This window comes from Plectropomus leopardus, chromosome 16 (genome assembly GCF_008729295.1).
Source record: "Plectropomus leopardus isolate mb chromosome 16, YSFRI_Pleo_2.0, whole genome shotgun sequence".
In the NCBI taxonomy this organism is placed as follows: domain Eukaryota; kingdom Metazoa; phylum Chordata; class Actinopteri; order Perciformes; family Serranidae; genus Plectropomus; species Plectropomus leopardus.
The window spans coordinates 185790-203823 of NC_056478.1; the positions used below are offsets into that span (position 1 = coordinate 185790).

At 44.7% G+C, this 18034-nt stretch overlaps 1 protein-coding gene across 1 annotated transcript; it reads right to left on the reverse strand.

The window, feature by feature from the left end:
- Positions 1-488: 488 nt before the first annotated feature.
- LOC121955255 (inverted formin-2-like) lies at positions 489-17224 on the reverse strand. Its single transcript, XM_042503117.1, is given in 26 exon segments — positions 489-870; positions 1235-1321; positions 1411-1757; positions 1759-1837; positions 2059-2181; positions 2368-2428; positions 2431-2454; positions 2847-3011; positions 3926-4046; positions 4145-4215; positions 4355-4462; positions 4765-4835; positions 5178-5278; positions 5432-5517; positions 6675-6777; positions 6906-6967; positions 7051-7181; positions 7730-8263; positions 9206-9338; positions 11580-11721; positions 11807-11840; positions 11974-12133; positions 13992-14107; positions 14489-14750; positions 15137-15277; positions 17064-17224. Coding segments are annotated over 24 exon segments (3210 nt in total). The 5' UTR covers positions 15266-15277; positions 17064-17224; the 3' UTR covers positions 489-870; positions 1235-1274.
- Between the last annotated feature and the right edge of the window lie 810 nt (positions 17225-18034).

An 18034-nucleotide genomic window follows, 5' to 3' on the forward strand; every position in this document is an offset into this window, starting at 1 on the left:
ATCACTATTTATCCTAGTGTTTTTAATCACATATTATCGTTAAAAATGTTTTATATTACGGTAGGTATTTGGTAGAGTCACGTGATCTGATGGCCCGTTGCCTCGTGAGGGCACGCTTCGGATTGGGATGACGTCATGCACCTCGGCGCTTGCACAGGAAATTGAAAACACACGATGTCTATTATTAAACCACTCATAACAATACTACTACTACAGATAATAATAAAACAATAAGAACAATACTACTAACACCATTAATATTAACAACGACGATAACAATAATAAAAACTGATAATGATAAAAAAAATCCTACTACTGCTTCTACAAATAATAATAACAGTACTAATACCACTATTACAAGTACTAATAATAACAATAGTAATTATAAAAATCATAATGATAGTACTACTAGTACTACTGATGATAGTAAAAATAATAAAAACATATTAATAATAATAATAATAATAATAATAATAATAATAACAGAGTTGACCTTTTTGTCTTTTTATTTTCTGATCAACAATCGATCTATAACCCATAACTGATCAATTTACAGCCACAGACAGAGAAAAAAATAAATCATCACAGCTGACACAAACTTTAAGCATTGATCGATTAGGAACTGATTGATTGATTGACTGATGAGTTGGCAGACTGACCTCAGACCAGCAGCTCTTCATTCACTAATCATCCAGAGTACAACCTTATAATTAATCACCAATCAATCAACTTATCAGCTGATGGCGTCACACCTGCTCAGGTAAACTCTCAGCCAATCAGCTGTCACACTGACAGACACGTGACCAGTTTATTTATTTGTGTTATCTGATTCTGTCCCGTCACCATGGAGACGAGGCCTTTTCTCATAACCTGCAGAAAAAAAAACAAACAGAAAAACAAAACAAAAAGTAAAGATCATGAGTGACATCATGGTGCCCTGAGCTCAGCCTGTCAGGCTCTGACCTGTCACTGTGCCCTGAGCTCAGCCTGTCAGGCTCGCCCTTCACCGTGCCCTGAGATCAGCCTGTCAGGCTCCCACCTGTCACCGTGCCCTGTGATCAGCCTGTCAGGCTCCCATCTGTCACCGTGCCCTGAGATCAGCCTGTCAGATTCGCACCTGTCCCCGTGCCCTGAGATCAGCCTGTCAGGCTCTCACCGGTCACCGTGCCCTGAGATCAGCCTGTCAGGCTCTCACCTGTTACCGTGCCCTGAGATCAGCCTGTCAGACTCTCACCTGTTACCGTGCCCTGAGATCAGCCTGTCAGACTCGCACCTCAGTGCAACATGCAGCTTTTCTTGGTTTTGGATCCAACGGCTGCTCCTGTAGATCAAACACAGTGACAGGCTTTTATTATGAAATCCTCCTGACAGGAAACACTCTCTCAGACAGGTGCAGCTTTAACCCGTTACCTGCTGAACCGGTCCTGGACCTGTTTACTTGGTCTGGATCCTCATTGTGTTTACTTGTTCTCACTTCCATCGATGTGATCTCCTCAAACTCTGAGTCCTCTCTCTGTTCTCTGGACTCCTCTGGTCTCAGCTGCACCTCCTCCTCTCCTCCTCCTGCAGGAGCTCCCTCACTGGTCTCCAGGTCAGGACCTCCAGAGTCCTCCTCAGACCCCTTGAGTCTGGTCTGGACTGGGTCCTGCTTGGTGTCAGCAGCAGACGTGGAGGGTCCAACTGGAGGACCTTCATCACTCTCAGCAGGTTCTGGTCTTGTTGCGGCTGGTGGACCTAAGGGGATCTGCATTGCCTTCTGGTACTGTGGTCTTATCTGACTGACTGGAGACATCAGACTCGTCCACAGCTGATGACCTTTGTATGACAGCAGGATGATCTGAAGACCAGGACAGAAACACTTAAAGACACTTAATGGTCAGGGAATCCATCACCCAACCATAGTTAGGGCTGGCTCAGGCCTCCCTCTTTGATAGAGCCTATATTTAGGGCTGGCTCAGGCCTTCCTATATGCTTTACTTTAAAGCCAGGACTAGACGGCACAGACCATAACCCCAAATCCACAGTCCACAATCCCATGTCAGGATATCCCGTCCTCACCGTGGACTCTGCTGCCCCTCTCGGCTCGAGGTCTAGTCTTCTTCAGGTTGTAGCCCTTTCTGATCTCAGCCAGCAGGTTGTCGATAATGCAGCCTTCGTCCTGTTTGGACACGTCCCTCCTGACTGGACCACAGAGACACAAACATTCAGCTGCAGACACGTTTAATTTATCGAGCTGGAAAGATGTTTTGTTGTTTAGACGTGTTTGAATTTCTGCCTCCGAGTCATCTGGAGCTCCGATCACGAGGCCTCGGTCACATGACCAAGTCTCTTCAGAGGTCAGAGGTCAGACAGAGTTGACAGACTCACCGATCTTGCTGGTGTCTCCTCTGAGTTTCCTGTCCTCCTCCTGCTGCTTCCTCCTCTTCTCTCCAGCTGACGCCGACTCTCGTTCTCCTGACGGACACAGTCATCGATAACAGGAAGTCATCACATTCGGTACTGACCACATTTATTTGTGATCATTAGTTCGATTAGTTCTTTTTGTTTTAGATTTCTTATGGGGTCTTTCACAATACTGACTGGCTGCTCTGTGATTGGCTGCTCTGTGATTGGCTGCTCTGTGACTGGCTGCTCTGTGACTGGCTGCTCTCTGACTGGCTGCTCTGTGACTGGCTGCTCTCTGGCTGGCTGCTCTGTGACTGGCTGCTCTGTGACTGGCTGCTCTGTGACTGGCTGCTCTGTGATTGGCTGCTCTGTGACTGGCTCTGCTCTGATTGGCTGCTCTCTGACTGGCTGCTCTGTGATTGGCTGCTCTGTGATTGGCTGCTCTGTGATTGGTGACTGACCTTGAGGGCTCGGAGGAACAGGCCTCTGAAGGTCTTGATGGTGTTCAGGAATTCATCGATGGAGAAGCTGCTGCTGTCCTCACACAGGTAGAGGGCCAGGTCCGTCTTCCTGTCCTCCACCGAGGACAAAAGCTGCTGCAGCTGCTCGCACGCCTGCAGGCTCTCCTGGAAACACCACAGAAGAAGAAGCAGAGCAGGGTTCAATCTCACATTTTGCGGCAGTTTCTGGACTGAACAACATGTTTCCTTAAAACAGTGACACCGCAAGACAGCCTTCTCCAGGTGATTCAGCCATATCACAAAGAAAGCCCACAGGTGGAGTTCAAGTTAACACCTGAAAACACCCACAGAGCATCCAGCAGGGGGAGCCAACATTTTTAAGACACAGAATCACAGTAATATGTATTTAAATAATAAATAAATACAAAAGAAAAACAAAGTCAATATGTAAATTAATAATAAAATAATAACAATAATAACAATAATAATAATAATAATAATAATAATAATAATAATAATAAATAAAAAACAATATATTCAAAATAATAAATTAAATAAAAAAAAGAAAAGAAATAATCATTAAAAATAAAGTAAATGCATAAATTATTAATAAAAATAATGATAATAATAGTAATAATAATATATAGATAAAAATATTACAGGATAATGGTAATATGTATTTAAATTATAAAGAAAATAAACAATAAAATTATCTATATCTACATCTATATCTATATATATATGGTGGACGTGTCAGAGGTATTACCCAATCAGCAGAGACATGTCTGTAAATAAATGTCTGGTCGATCTTTACTTATTATACCGACATGTTTTTGTTTACATCCACACTTGCTTTGGTGATGTAAACATACGTTTCTCACATCAATAGCGACCTTTGACCTGAGCTGAATGAAACCCCCGTGATACAGGCAGAGCGCCTGCACAACACCACAGAATGTTTAATGCACCAGCGTTTTTGTTGAAATAAAGGTTTTGGTGTGTTTTGTTGGAGCTGAACGTCGCTCTGGTAAACAAGTGAAGCTTGAGGCCCTGCAGGGGGCGGTGTACAGCAGCGGTACCTGGATGGCGGACAGGAACTGCTGCTTGACGTCGTCAGACGAACAGGAAACTTTCCTCTCAGAGTTTTTCAGCTGTTTGATCAGAGCGCTGCTCTCCGACTGAATCGACTCCAGATTCAACCTGAACACACAAACACATGCAGCTCAGAGAAACGCTTCAATACAAACACATTTTAAACTTCAGACGTCCTCCTGACAGACAACACTGAGGGTTTTTACCCAGCAGCCTTTTCACAGATCTCCAGGTCATCGGGCAGGTTCAGCAGGTCTGGATGGTTCTGCTCCGCCTTCTGTTTATAACACAGACACAGTAAGTGACGCTCTGTGACGCTCTGCCTTCATCATCAAAACGATCAATACTTCACAGGTCAGTTATCAGTTCTGAGGTCAGACTGACGTCATCATGTGATCAGCGTGTGCAGAGGTTACCTCCAGGATGTGGTGCAGCAGAGTGATCCTGGACTTGTTGGCTTTAGTTTCTGTCAGTTTGAGCAGAGTGCTGATTTTAAAACCTTCAGCGTTCCCCGTGTGCGTCCCCTGATGGGATGACATCACACAATTTACTGATGACATCGCAAAATTGCAAGTGACATCACAATAAATCTTCAGCTGTCTGATTTCTGATCAAGTTTTGTCTTTGACCATTTAAAGGAAGATTTTATTTGTTTATCCTGAGGTCAGATATCACCTTTAGACTTCTTTTAATGATAATAAAATATAATCATTATGATATCACATATAATACTATATACTGTATATTATCAACACTTCACACAAAAAATACACTGATGACATGTATTTATTTCAGATACATGTTTATAATATGTGAATGTTCTCACATAGTTGAGAAAGTTTCCAACACTCAGGATGAGTTTACAGAAGCTTGGCAGACGAGTACTCTCCCTCACACCTGAAAACAACAAAACAACAATAATAAAAACAATGTAATAGAGACTCAAACATTAATGTTGAAGGTGAAACAAAGCAGAGCAGACTTTATGTCATATTTCTGTTCAGTAAACAACATGCAGCATGTGTAAATCAGAGGTGGAGTTCCTCAGGGCTCCATTGTTGGGCCTCTTCTGTTCTTTTACATGATTTTAGGTCATTCAAATAAAGTGTGCATCAGTGTATGTCAGTGTGTACTAAAGAAACACGGAACATCTGTGTCTGTTCACTGTGTAATTAAGGTGTGTGTATGGTGTGTATTTAGTGTGCGTATTTGGTGTGTGTATTTCTTGTGTACACAGACTCTGGCAGGCTCGGTCCAGCAGCTCAGCTTTGGGCTTCAGATTCTCCAACAGACAGCTGCTCTCCTCACACAGCAACATACACTCGATCCGAAGAGAGTAACTACATACACACACACACACACACACACACACACACACATTATTGTAACATTTGACTGAGTGAGTAAATAACGTCAGTTAGCTCAGCGTTATAAACTGTATGAACACAGTGGTTCCAGGAGTTTCACTAGGGCAGCAAGTGGCACTGTTCTACCTGGGGACGTCCAATAGCTGCAGGTAAAACTGATCCACCGAGGAAAGCTTGTCCCTGTCGGCCTGGTGAGACTTCAGATTCTCTGCCTGAGGAAGGACAGGTGAAGGACAGGTGAGGACAGGTGAGGACAGGTGAGGGACAGGCAGGGTGAGACATAAAGAGGTGCAGCACAGGTGCATAATACAGTTGCAGGTATGTTTCTAGAATTTGAGGACATTGTGTTCTCTAAAAATATTAGAGATTTTTGTCCTTTAAAACTTTTGGAGATTTTTTTTCTGTAAACTTTTTTGCCATTTTTTTCTTTAATATGTAAGGAGATTATTTTTCTTCAAAACGTCTTAGCAGTTCTTTTTAAGAATATTTCTGTGTCTTTTTTTCTTTAAATCTTTAGCATTTTTCTTCTTCAAATTTTTTTAAGATTTTGAGTTTTTTAGTGTGATAATTAAAAAATGGTGATTATGCTTCTCTAAAAATGTTGGTGACTTTTTTTTTTAAAAAAAAAGGTTAGGTTAGGTAGCTCAGGTGTAGTTGAGGTGTGGCTCAAGTGTAGCTGAGGTGTGGCTCAGGTATAGCCGAGGTGTAGCTCAGGTGTGACTCAGGTATAGCCGAGGTGTAGCTCAGGTGTGACTCAGGTGTGACTCGGGTGTAGCTGAGGTGTGGCTCAGGTGTGACTCAGGTGTAGCTGAGGTGTAGCTCAGGTGTGACTCAGGTGTAGCTGAGGTGTAGCTCAGGTGTGACTCAGGTGTGACTCGGGTGTAGCTGAGGTGTGGCTCAGGTGTGACTCAGGTGTAGCCGAGGTGTAGCTCAGGTTTAACTCAAGTGTAGGTGAGGTGTAGCTCAGGTGTGGCTCAGGTGTAGCTGAGGTGTGACTCAGGTGTAGCTGAGGTGTAGCTCAGGTGTGACTCAGGTGTAGCTGAGGTGTCGCTCTGGTGTGCCTCAGGTGTAGCTGAGGTGTAGCTCAGGTGTGACTCAGGTGTAGCTGAGGTGTAGCTCAGGTGTGGCTCAGGTGTAGCTGAGGTGTGGCTCATTTGTGGCTCAGGTGTAGCTGAGGAGTAGGTGAGTTGTAGCTCAGGTGTAGCTCAGGTGTAGCTGAGGAGTAGGTGAGGTGTAGCTCAGGTGTAGCTGAGGAGTAGGTGAGGTGTAGCTCAGGTGTGACTCAGGTGTAGCTGAGGTGTAGCTCAAGTGTAGCTCAGGTGTGACTCAGGTGTAGCTGAGGTGTAGCTCAGGTGAGCATCACAGTGACCTCGTGTTTCTCCGGCAGCAGCTTGATCAGCTGTTTCAGGACCTCCACATCAAACTTGGACCTGTCCCCTCCCCGGATCATTGACACAAAGTCCTCATGGGAACTGCAGGAGAGACAGACAGGAAACAGGTGAGCTCACCTGACCCACACAGGTCTACACCTGAGCATGACGTCACTGCAGAGAGGTGTTTCTATTGGCTGACAGACGGATGGAGAGGAATGATTGGTCACCATTTGAACTGCTTCAGGAAGATGTTGAGGTTCAGACTCTTCTTGGCGTCGATGAAGGAAATCTGTGGATGAGGGCAGAAAGACAGACAGGACATGAATGTGTCTGTCCTCCACACATTCAACAGTGAGACATGTCCACAGTTACCTCTTTGGGCTCAGTCTTGGTCTTGGTTCTGGTCTTGGTCTCAGTTGGAGGGAGACTGAAGAGCTGCTCGATGCTGCAGTAATCTGGTTCCATGGAGTCCTGAGACACCGATGTCCACAAGGACTGATGAGCTGCAGACAGAAAAGACAGACAAGTGTTCCACATGTTAAGGTCCTAGATCAGACCAGAGTCCTGGATCAGACCAGAGCCCTTGATCAGACCAGAGTCCTAGATCAGACCAGAGTCCTAGATCAGACCAGAGTCCCAGATCAGACCAGGGTCCCTGATAAGACCAGAGTCCTGGAGTCAAGGATCAGGCCAGAGTTTTTGATCAGACCAGAGTCTCGTATGAGACTAGAGACCTGGATCAGACCAGAGCCCTTGATCATTTCAGAGCCATTGATCAGACCAGAGTCCCAAATCAGATCAGAGTTCCGGATCAGACCAGAGTTCCAGATCAAACCAGAGTCACGTATCTGACCAGAATCCCAGATCAGACCTAAGTTCTGGATCAGATCAGAGTCTCCGATTAGACCAGGGCCCTTGATCAGATTAGAGTCCTGGATCAGACCAGAGCTCTTGAACAGACCAGAGTCCCAGATCAGACCATAGTCTCAGATTAGACTGGAGTCCTTGATTAGAACCAGTCCACACAGGACGGACTACATGAAGCTCTCACCTGTCACTGCTCTGGACGGGAGTTTCTGCCAGTTCAGCTTCTTCATCCGGAGGGTGGGGCAGGGGGCAGAGCTATAAAACAACCTGCCCAGACTCTGAGATGTCTGAGCTACGATGTTGTCACCTGGGGGAGGGGGAGGAGCTCCCATACCAGGTAAGGGAGGAGGGGGAGGAGCTGCCATACCAGGCAAGAGAGGAGGAGGGGGAGGAATCCCCATACCAAGTAAGATAGGAGGAGGGGGAGGAATTCCCATACCAAGTAGGGGAGGAGGAGGTGGTGCGGGAGGAACTCCCATACCAGGTAAGAGAGGAGGTGCAGGAGGAACTCCCACACCAGGTAAGGAGGTAGGAGGAGGGGGAGGTGGAGGAGCTCCTAGTCCAGGTAAGGTAGAAGACAGAGCACCTGGCGTAGCAGACGGACTGTCTGGTAGTTGAGTCTGCACCGCCCTGTCGGTGGTTCGGATCTTTTGATTGGCTGACAGGGACTTTCTGGGGAGGAGTCTCTCCAGCAGACTGTCAGCAGAATCTGAGTCACCTACGAACACACAGAGCCTGTTCACACCTGGTATTATCATACAGTTAGGGTTAACAGCCGAGACACATCACTGTTCACATCTGTCCTTATCGTGTGTCTCCGACTGAGCACCTGTGTTCGGATTCGCTGCTGCCCCGCCCACAGTTATGTGGTCCACACTCTACAGGTGTGTCAGTACAGGTGGAGGTCTCACTGTCAGCTGAATTTAACACGTCTCCTTCCACAGGACAAAACATGGGTCACGTAACTCGTTATATGTCGAGTTTGATGAAGAAGTTCATTAGAGAGCACAAGTGTCACCAAAACAACCAGCATGTCCTGCACTGATGACGCGGTCCTTGTGGGAGACACATTAGGACGGTGTTGGCGTTTGTTCTACAAAATGTACACTGAGCAGCCAAAATGTTAAAACCACTTACATATGAAGTGAATAACATTGATCGTCTCATTAAAGTGCAGTGTTGTGCTGGGATACCTTGGGTCCAGGCATTCACGTGGACTCCACCTGATACATTCTACCCACCCAAACACTTGGTCTCTATTTTACCCAGATCCCAGTCTGACTGAGAATTTGTGGGACGTGCTAGTGCCCAACGTCGCCATCCACCGGACTCAAAGGATTCGCTGCCCTTGTCTGTCGGACCTTAAACATGGTTATCATTATGTGGTATTCCTGCAGCAGTGACATGATGGAGGTTCTGAGGACATAATCCTCTGAGAGGAACAAACTGAAACTGAAACTGGTTTTCAAAGAAGACACAGCAGACCCCAGACTGAGTGAAACATAACCCTACATAAGACTATTTAGTTTACCTTGAACCTGGACCAAAACTGGTCCTGGGTCAAGTACTGATTCCTCAGAACCACGTGGGCCCATGAAGACCTCCGCTGTGAAGACACTGTCCTGATTACTGATCTGCTGATAAGACTGGTCAAACTTACAGTCCTGGGACAGCAGGGTCGCTCTGTCCACCAGCATCTCCAGAGCCAACCACATCTCTGCTCTGTCTGAATCCACCAACAGCAAGGCCTGAAGGATGGACAGCAGCTGGACCGAGGATGGACTGCTGGACACCTGGACACAGAGGGGACGTACAACCGCATGTACTAAATAACGTCTGGCATCAAACGCCATGGGTGAATGTTACCTTGGTGAAGACAAAGTGAAGATGCTTGAGTTGAATGTGGAGGTGCTGAAAGTGTAGGTAGACGTTACCTTGGTGAAGGTGTAGGTGTTGAAGGTGTAGGTGGACGTTACCTTGGTGAAGGTGTAGGTGCTGAAAGTGTAGGTAGACGTTACCTTGGTGAAGGTGTAGGTGTTGAAGGTGTAGGTGGACGTTACCTTGGTGAAGGTGTTGGTGTTGAAGGTGTAGGTGGACATTACCTTGGTGAAGGTGTAGGTGTTGAAGGTGTAGGTGGACGTTACCTTGGTGAAGGTGTTGGTGTTGAAGGTGTAGGTGGACGTTACCTTGGTGAAGGTGTTGGTGTTGAAGGTGTAGGTGGACGTTACCTTGGTGAAGGTGTAGGTGTTGAAGGTGTAGGTGGACGTTACCTTGGTGAAGGTGTAGGTGTTGAAGGTGTAGGTGGACGTTACCTTGGTGAAGGTGTAGGTGTTGAAGGTGTAGGTGGACGTTACCTTGGTGAAGGTGTAGGTGTTGAAGGTGTAGGTGGACGTTACCTTGGTGAAGGTGTAGGTGTTGAAGGTGTAGGTGGACGTTACCTTGGTGAAGGTGTAGGTGTTGAAGGTGTAGGTGGACGTTACCTTGGTGAAGGTGTAGGTGTTGAAGGTGTAGGTGGACGTTACCTTGGTGAAGGTGTAGGTGTTGAAGGTGTAGGTGGACGTTACCTTGGTGAAGGTGTAGGTGTTGAAGGTGTAGGTGGACGTTACCTTGGTGAAGGTGTAGGTGTTGAAGGTGTAGGTGGACGTTACCTTGGTGAAGGTGTAGGTGTTGAAGGTGTAGGTGGACGTTACCTTGGTGAAGGTGTAGGTGTTGAAGGTGTAGGTGGACGTTACCTTGGTGAAGGTGTAGGTGTTGAAGGTGTAGGTGGACGTTACCTTGGTGAAGGTGTAGGTGTTGAAGGTGTAGGTGGACGTTACCTTGGTGAAGGTGTAGGTGTTGAAGGTGTAGGTGGACGTTACCTTGGTGAAGGTGTAGGTGTTGAAGGTGTAGGTGGACGTTACCTTGGTGAAGGTGTAGGTGTTGAAGGTGTAGGTGGACGTTACCTTGGTGAAGGTGTAGGTGTTGAAGGTGTAGGTGGACGTTACCTTGGTGAAGGTGTAGGTGTTGAAGGTGTAGGTGGACGTTACCTTGGTGAAGGTGTAGGTGTTGAAGGTGTAGGTGGACGTTACCTTGGTGAAGGTGTAGGTGTTGAAGGTGTAGGTGGACGTTACCTTGGTGAAGGTGTAGGTGTTGAAGGTGTAGGTGGACGTTACCTTGGTGAAGGTGTAGGTGTTGAAGGTGTAGGTGGACGTTACCTTGGTGAAGGTGTAGGTGTTGAAGGTGTAGGTGGACGTTACCTTGGTGAAGGTGTAGGTGTTGAAGGTGTAGGTGGACGTTACCTTGGTGAAGGTGTAGGTGTTGAAGGTGTAGGTGGACGTTACCTTGGTGAAGGTGTAGGTGTTGAAGGTGTAGGTGGACGTTACCTTGGTGAAGGTGTAGGTGTTGAAGGTGTAGGTGGACGTTACCTTGGTGAAGGTGTAGGTGTTGAAGGTGTAGGTGGACGTTACCTTGGTGAAGGTGTAGGTGTTGAAGGTGTAGGTGGACGTTACCTTGGTGAAGGTGTAGGTGTTGAAGGTGTAGGTGGACGTTACCTTGGTGAAGGTGTAGGTGTTGAAGGTGTAGGTGGACGTTACCTTGGTGAAGGTGTAGGTGTTGAAGGTGTAGGTGGACGTTACCTTGGTGAAGGTGTAGGTGTTGAAGGTGTAGGTGGACGTTACCTTGGTGAAGGTGTAGGTGTTGAAGGTGTAGGTGGACGTTACCTTGGTGAAGGTGTAGGTGTTGAAGGTGTAGGTGGACGTGACCTTGGTGACGGCGTAGGTGTTGAAGGTGTAGGTGGACGTTACCTTGGTGAAGGCGTAGGTGTTGAAGGTGTAGGTGGACGTTACCTTGGTGAAGGTGTAGGTGTTGAAGGTGTAGGTGGACGTTACCTTGGTGAAGGTGTAGGTGTTGAAGGTGTAGGTGGACGTTACCTTGGTGAAGGTGTAGGTGTTGAAGGTGTGGGTGGACGTTACCTTGGTGAAGGTGTAGGTGTTGAAGGTGTAGGTGGACGTGACCTTGGTGAAGGTGTAGGTGTTGAAGGTGTGGGTGGACGTTACCTTGGTGAAGAGCGTGGTGAAGACCTGCTGGTGGCTGCTCATGTCGATGCCTCCGTACAGTCTCTCCATTTCCTCCTCATCCAGCATCATCGAGTCCTCGAAGGCATCACACTGGATGTTCAGGTCCTCGTCCTCCATCTCCCTGGAGACAGAGACGGAGGTCACACACTGACAGACATGGTAATTATTATTATTTTTAATTATTTATTATTAATTAAAGTCAATACCTCAGTTTGGGCAGGACGTCCAGCAGCTGCAGTCCTGGAACAACAGATTTTAGGGAGAAAATCAGAGGTTTTGGGGAGCCAGTCGATAACAACCTGTCAACCTTTCAGTTTCGTGTTCTGATGTCATTATCGTTATTATCAGTGACGTGTTGAAGGACTTGTCGTACCGATGAACTCCTGACGCAGACGGTCCCTCCTCCTCAGGTCCTCCAGTCCCAACACCAGGACGTTGATGACGCTCATCAGTGTCACCATGTACGGGACGTTATCGGTGCCGTGGAGCTCGATCATGATCACGCTGAAGCGATACTGCTGCTTCTTCAGACTCTGAACACAAACACAGGACGACCAACACCAGACACAACCTTAGAACATCTGATTAAGAATAACAACAGTTCTCAGGTCTGTTGGTCCAGTCTGGGGCTTCTTAAGTCCACATGCTTCTTCTGGCTCATGGAAAACAACAAAACATGCTACCACAATTATGCAGATGACACTCAGGTTGCTTTCACACCTGCAGCTGGGTTTCTTTGGTGCTGACGAATGAAAAAATGATGCATTGTTTCATTTTAGTTCTGGTTTGGTTCAATTTTTATAAACAAACAAAAAAAGGAGTAAACGTGAGGTTCTACCAACTACTGACGGGTAACTCTCTGATGTGACAGTTTCGGCGTTTGTCGTCCTGCATCATCAGGACCATCAGAGACACACGTCTGCATCACCTGCTGCCAGGTCCTTAATCGGGTCATTATAGGAACGAGTTCTGCAGGCAGACCGATGACAGACACAGCAGTCCGACGTTCCTATCCCATTCTTCAAAGCAGGTGTGTCTTAACAAGTTCAGGTTTTGACTGGATGAATTATATGACAGTTTATGACAGTTTATGACAGTTTATGTCATAAATACTGATAGCAGAACCGTACCGGTACACGTTAATACCCATCTGTAGTTTTATGCTCCACATATCTGAAACAAACTCCCAGAAACCTGCAGGTCTGCTAAAACTCTGTTTTATTAAATCAAATATTTATTCATTTCTTACGCTTCACGTTGACTTTTATACCTGTCTATTTTTGGCTCTGGAACTATGCCTTTCATTGCCCTTACATGATGTGTGTTTTGCTCTTATCTCAGTGCTCTTCATGTTTTATGTGGAGCATTTCGAACTGCTTTGTTGCAGAAACATGAACGAACTCGCCGTTTCTTTGTATGTTATCATGAACATGGTAACAACGACTGAAACGAGATCTAAGCTTCGTGATGATTCATCATGAAGGCCTCTCCGTGGGTTTTTTCCAGATACAATGTGACTGACTTCCGAGGCTGAAGTTTTTTGGATGAGCTGATGGTATGAAGCATCTGCAGAGAGACTGCTGAGGAAAGAGTTGTTGTTATTCCAGAGGACGGACGGACAGGTAAGTTCTTGTCCACATCAGTTCCGTGAAAACACGCCGGGCGAAGTCGGTGCCAGGAAACATGCCCGACACGAGGAGGCGACGGCACTTTTGTTCTGTTATCTGCAGCCACACCCTGTTTACACTCTCACATAACTCCACACAGAGAGCGGCTCAGAGCTGATAACGAACTCCGGCTTTGTCTTCAGCGTTCAGCTCACTCGGTTTTAATGTAGATTCACGTCTACAGCCGTCATCTTTTTAATACCAACATTTTCTGAAAAATGAATTATTTCTGACAGCCCTACTCCAAACCCTATAAAAAAAATCACCAAACATATATACTAAAAAAGAAATTCACCAGAAAATTCTAAAGAAAAAAATAATAGCAAAAACTGTTTAAAGAAAAAAAGAATGGCAAATAAAGTATTAAAGGAAAAAATGCAAAAAAATTTAAGCGCACTTTCTTGAAAAATAACCAACACTTTTTAAAGAAAAAAATCACCAAAAAGGTTTTAAAACTCATTTGAAAGGGAAAAAATGTCAAAACCTTAAAAAGAAAAAAAAACAATCACCATTATTTAAGGAAAACGTGCCTCTGGGATGCGTTTGCTCCTGGCTAAGCCTCCATGTCCTCAAATCCCAGAAATGACCTACAAAAGGTCTGGACCACTTTTAGCTGAAATCTGGAGGGAAACAAACCGACACGCTGAACTTCAGCTTTTATAAAACGTCAACGCGTTGACCTGATGATGTCACTGCGTCCTGGCGCTCGGTGGCCTGTAGTTACCTTGTAGTGGTCCAGGGCGTCCAGGGCCAGGTGGTGTCCCTGAGGGTCGAACAGAGCGAGCGCCGCCAGCAGGTCAAACACCTGCATCTTCACCATGACGTTAGACGTGTCCAGAGCTGAGGGGACACACAGGGACACGGAGACAGGTCATGTGACTCCCCAACGGCCAATAGAAACGCACAACGAAAAAACACGAGTCAGCTGAAGGAATAAAGACGGGAAGGACAGAAAGACAGAGACACAGAGAGAAAGACAAGACAGCAAGAAGGGACCAATAAAGAGAAAGAGAAAGAAGGACCAACGGAAAGACAGAAGGACCCAGTGGACGGAAAGAATAATCTAATTTAATGAAAGACAGACTCAAGAGAAAGAAAGACGGATCACTGGAAGGAAAGATAGAATAACAGGAAGAAAAAAAGACTTAAAAAAGACGCTACGGAGAGAGAAACAGACCAAAGAGACATAAAGAAGGACCGATGAAGAGCAGGTGAACCCACCCTGGGTCAGGGTCCTGACGTAGCCCTCGTTGTCCAGGATGAAGTGAAGTCCTTCGGACGAGTTCATGACGGCTCGGATGCAGGCGACGCAGGTCAGCTGCAGCAGAGCGTCGGCAATGCGAGTGCAGCCGCGACCGGACAGACGCTCCAACGCCTCCATCAGCAGGTCCAGACCCCTCGACTCCAGGAACTGCACCATCCAGGCCTGATCGCTGGCCTCCAACCGCCGCCGCAAACCAGAGTAGTTCACCACGGTGGGAACCTGAGGGGGGGCGGAGACGTCAGACAGAAGCTCCAGTTTAACCCTCTGAAGCCTGGAGCCACGACACTTTTCTCCTGCTGCGTTCAGACACCTTTCACTACCCATCTGACCTTTGACCCTTTGAGCAAATGGATCGGATCAACTTGGCAAGAAATGTCCCGGAATTTAGTAAAAACATAGCAAGAAAATTAGCTTTAAAAAATAATTTTTAAAAATGGGGGGGGGGTGTTAGAAAATTATCCCCCCAAAAAAGAAAAATGTATTGAAAATTATATTTAGAATTACAAGAATTTCTAAATTAAAATCTATAAAATAATTTTTTTTGGGAATTTCCATCACTTTTTGGGTCATATTTTTGTTTGTTTTGCAGGCGTCAGCAGTCCCACCTGCAGCAGTCGGATGCAGAGTTCGGAGTCTGCGTTCTCCAGATTCGCCTCCGCCGCGGCGTCCGGGTCGTTGGCGGGACTTCCTGTCACACGCTCCTTCACCGCCTCCCATTTGGTTTTGGCTGCCATGACGACGAGATGCTGCAGAGACACCGATTGTTATTGATCTTTCAACATTCAATTATTTTCTCTTTACGATTTTAGCTGAATTTTAAACCTTTTGGGGATTTTTTTTCTCTTTTTTAAAATTCTTTTCTTTTTTTTTGCCTGGCATTTTTTCATTTTTCTTTAAATTCATTGGGCTTTTATTTTTTTTAATTCTTGGTGATTTTTAAGGAAAACGTGCATTAATTTCTTCTATTTTTTTCTTCATTTAAAAATACATTTTTTTTTTACGATTTTTTTCCTTTGCTTTATTCGTCCAATTTCAAGATTATTGTTTATCATCAATTCATCTGCTGATTATTTTCTTGACTATAAAAATTTGTTCAGTTTAGAAAATGTCAGAAAACAGTAAAAACTGTCAAATATTTCAGAGCTGATGTCAATGATGAACTTTTCTTCATTCGCAGTCAACTGAAGAAGAAGAGTGACGAAGAATATTTGTGTCAGCTGAGTTTCAACAAACCACCATTGTCCTCCGTGGTATGTGTGTGTGTGTGTGTGAGCATATGTGTGTGTGTGTGTGTGTGTGTGTGTGAGCGTGTGTGTGTGTGTGTGTGTGTGTGTGTGTGTGTGTGTGTGTGTGTGTGTGGTGGACTTTACTGACTTCTCCCAGCCTGTGAAACACGAATCCTTCTGATTAAAATGAGGAACAAAAGCAGCAAAAGCTCCGGATGAAAGTGCAAGCTTTTTATTTTTTTGTCAAATCTGCAGATTCTGGTTTCTCTCTCGTTTGTGTTTTCAGACAAAAACTCCTGCAGACCGACAATAAATCAGAGCACATCGTTCTCCTGAGCTGTCTCCAGTTAGTCCGGTGGGAAAAAACAAACTCTGGTTTAAAAACAATTCATTCTGACATTATGCATCAATCTCACACCAGCCTGTAATGTACCAAAAATGTAAAATATGTATAATATGCTACCAATAAAATAGAAATAAAGATAGTAATAGAAATAAAAAATATGTGCTATAGTATGTGTCATATGATCAATAATCTGACATTTGAGACACAGGATGAAGTAAACTGTCAGATTTCTTTGTCTTTGTCTCAAAGTCCGTGTTTACTGATTGATTTGAGAAAAAAACACTGAACTCCTGAAGTTAAAGAGTTAAATCTCAGAAACTGGCTGTGAATGGTGAGTTTTTGATAAGACCGATAAGCATGAAGAAACATCTGTTTGTGTTTCGTGAGCCGGAGGTTTGTCTCTGACCCACCCAGCTGACTGGCACTGTGCCCAGGCTCGTGTCCACACACCAAACTCCATTTAGAAAACTCTTAATTTAACGTCGATTTGCAATTCAGCAAAAGCATTCGCATAGTTTTCCGACGTTTTAAAGATTGCTTAAATAAACGCAGGATTTTCGTGAAATCAGCGTCATCAATACGCTCTATTTCCGTGTATAACGCAATTTTTTACTATCACGTCTGTAAAATCAGGCGTTTTTTCCAGCCGCTCACCGCATCATGTTTTGATGGATTCAGATGTTAAAGTCGCGATTCAAGCACATTTGAAAGTAATTTCAAAAAGTAAAAAAGATTGTCTGACAGATTAAACACCTGCCGAATTGCAGATTGATCAAATATGATTCCGGTGAGCAGATTTCCTAAACGAATAAAGACGCGTGTGTTTGGCAAAATGTTACGAAACTTTAAAATTGTAGTTTTTCACACGAAGTTCGGCAGCGAGAGAAAGGCATCGTGACTGCGGTTAAACACATCATAAACTCTAAACTTTGGAACAAAACGTGATTTCATTAAACTCACCGTTAACTGACGTACCGGGCTGACCGCAGCGCGGCGGCACCGGCGCCGGTTCCCCGCTGATGGTGAAAGTTTGGACGGTTGGTGAAAGTTGAGAAACTCCGCGGTGAATCACAGTCCTCTCACACGTCCGCAGGATGTGGGCGGGGTCAGAGGTCACCGCGGTGCCAGCCGCAGCACGCGGTCACCGTCAATAACCCCGGTTCACCGGATCAACTCAGACCGACAGCAGAAGCTGCGGTTTCTACCGAGTTTCTACTGAGATCCGCCGTAAAATAAAGTCTCACACGGACAATAAATAACGATGAAAAATGTTAATATAGTTTTATATTTATTGAAAAATTTGCATAAATTATCAGGGGAGGGGATTTTTTTAAATCAGAAATTGTCACAATAAAATAAAATGGTTTAAAGGGGAAATAAAATAGTCAAAATTTTAATTTAAAAAAATCCATTCATCAGAGGGGGGCGTGGCTCCTAATCTGTGGGAGGCGTGTTCTTTTTTAAAAATTAAAGAAAATTAAGAAAATAATAATAATTGTCAGAATATTTAAGGAAAAAGTGTAAAAAAAAAACCCAAAATAATTCTAATGATGAGGAGGGTGTTGTTAATAATAATAATAATAATAATAATAATCATATTGCAAAAATGCTTAAAATTAAAAATGCCAGCATTTGTGAAGAACCCCCCACCAAATATTCTCTTTAAAAATCACCAAAATAATTTAAGTTGAAAAAAATCTCCAGAACTTTTTTTAATTAAAAAACAACAAAAATGTTATTTTATTTTATTTTTTTAAATCGCCAAATATTTTTTAACAAAAATAAAATCGTCAAAAACGTTTAAAGAAAGAAAAAGGCCAACATTTCTGAAAGGGAAATAAGAGCCAAAACGTTTTAGAAAAGAAATGCAAAAAATGTTTAAAGATCAAAAATCATGAAAAATGTTAAGAGAAGATCATGTAGTTTTCCCG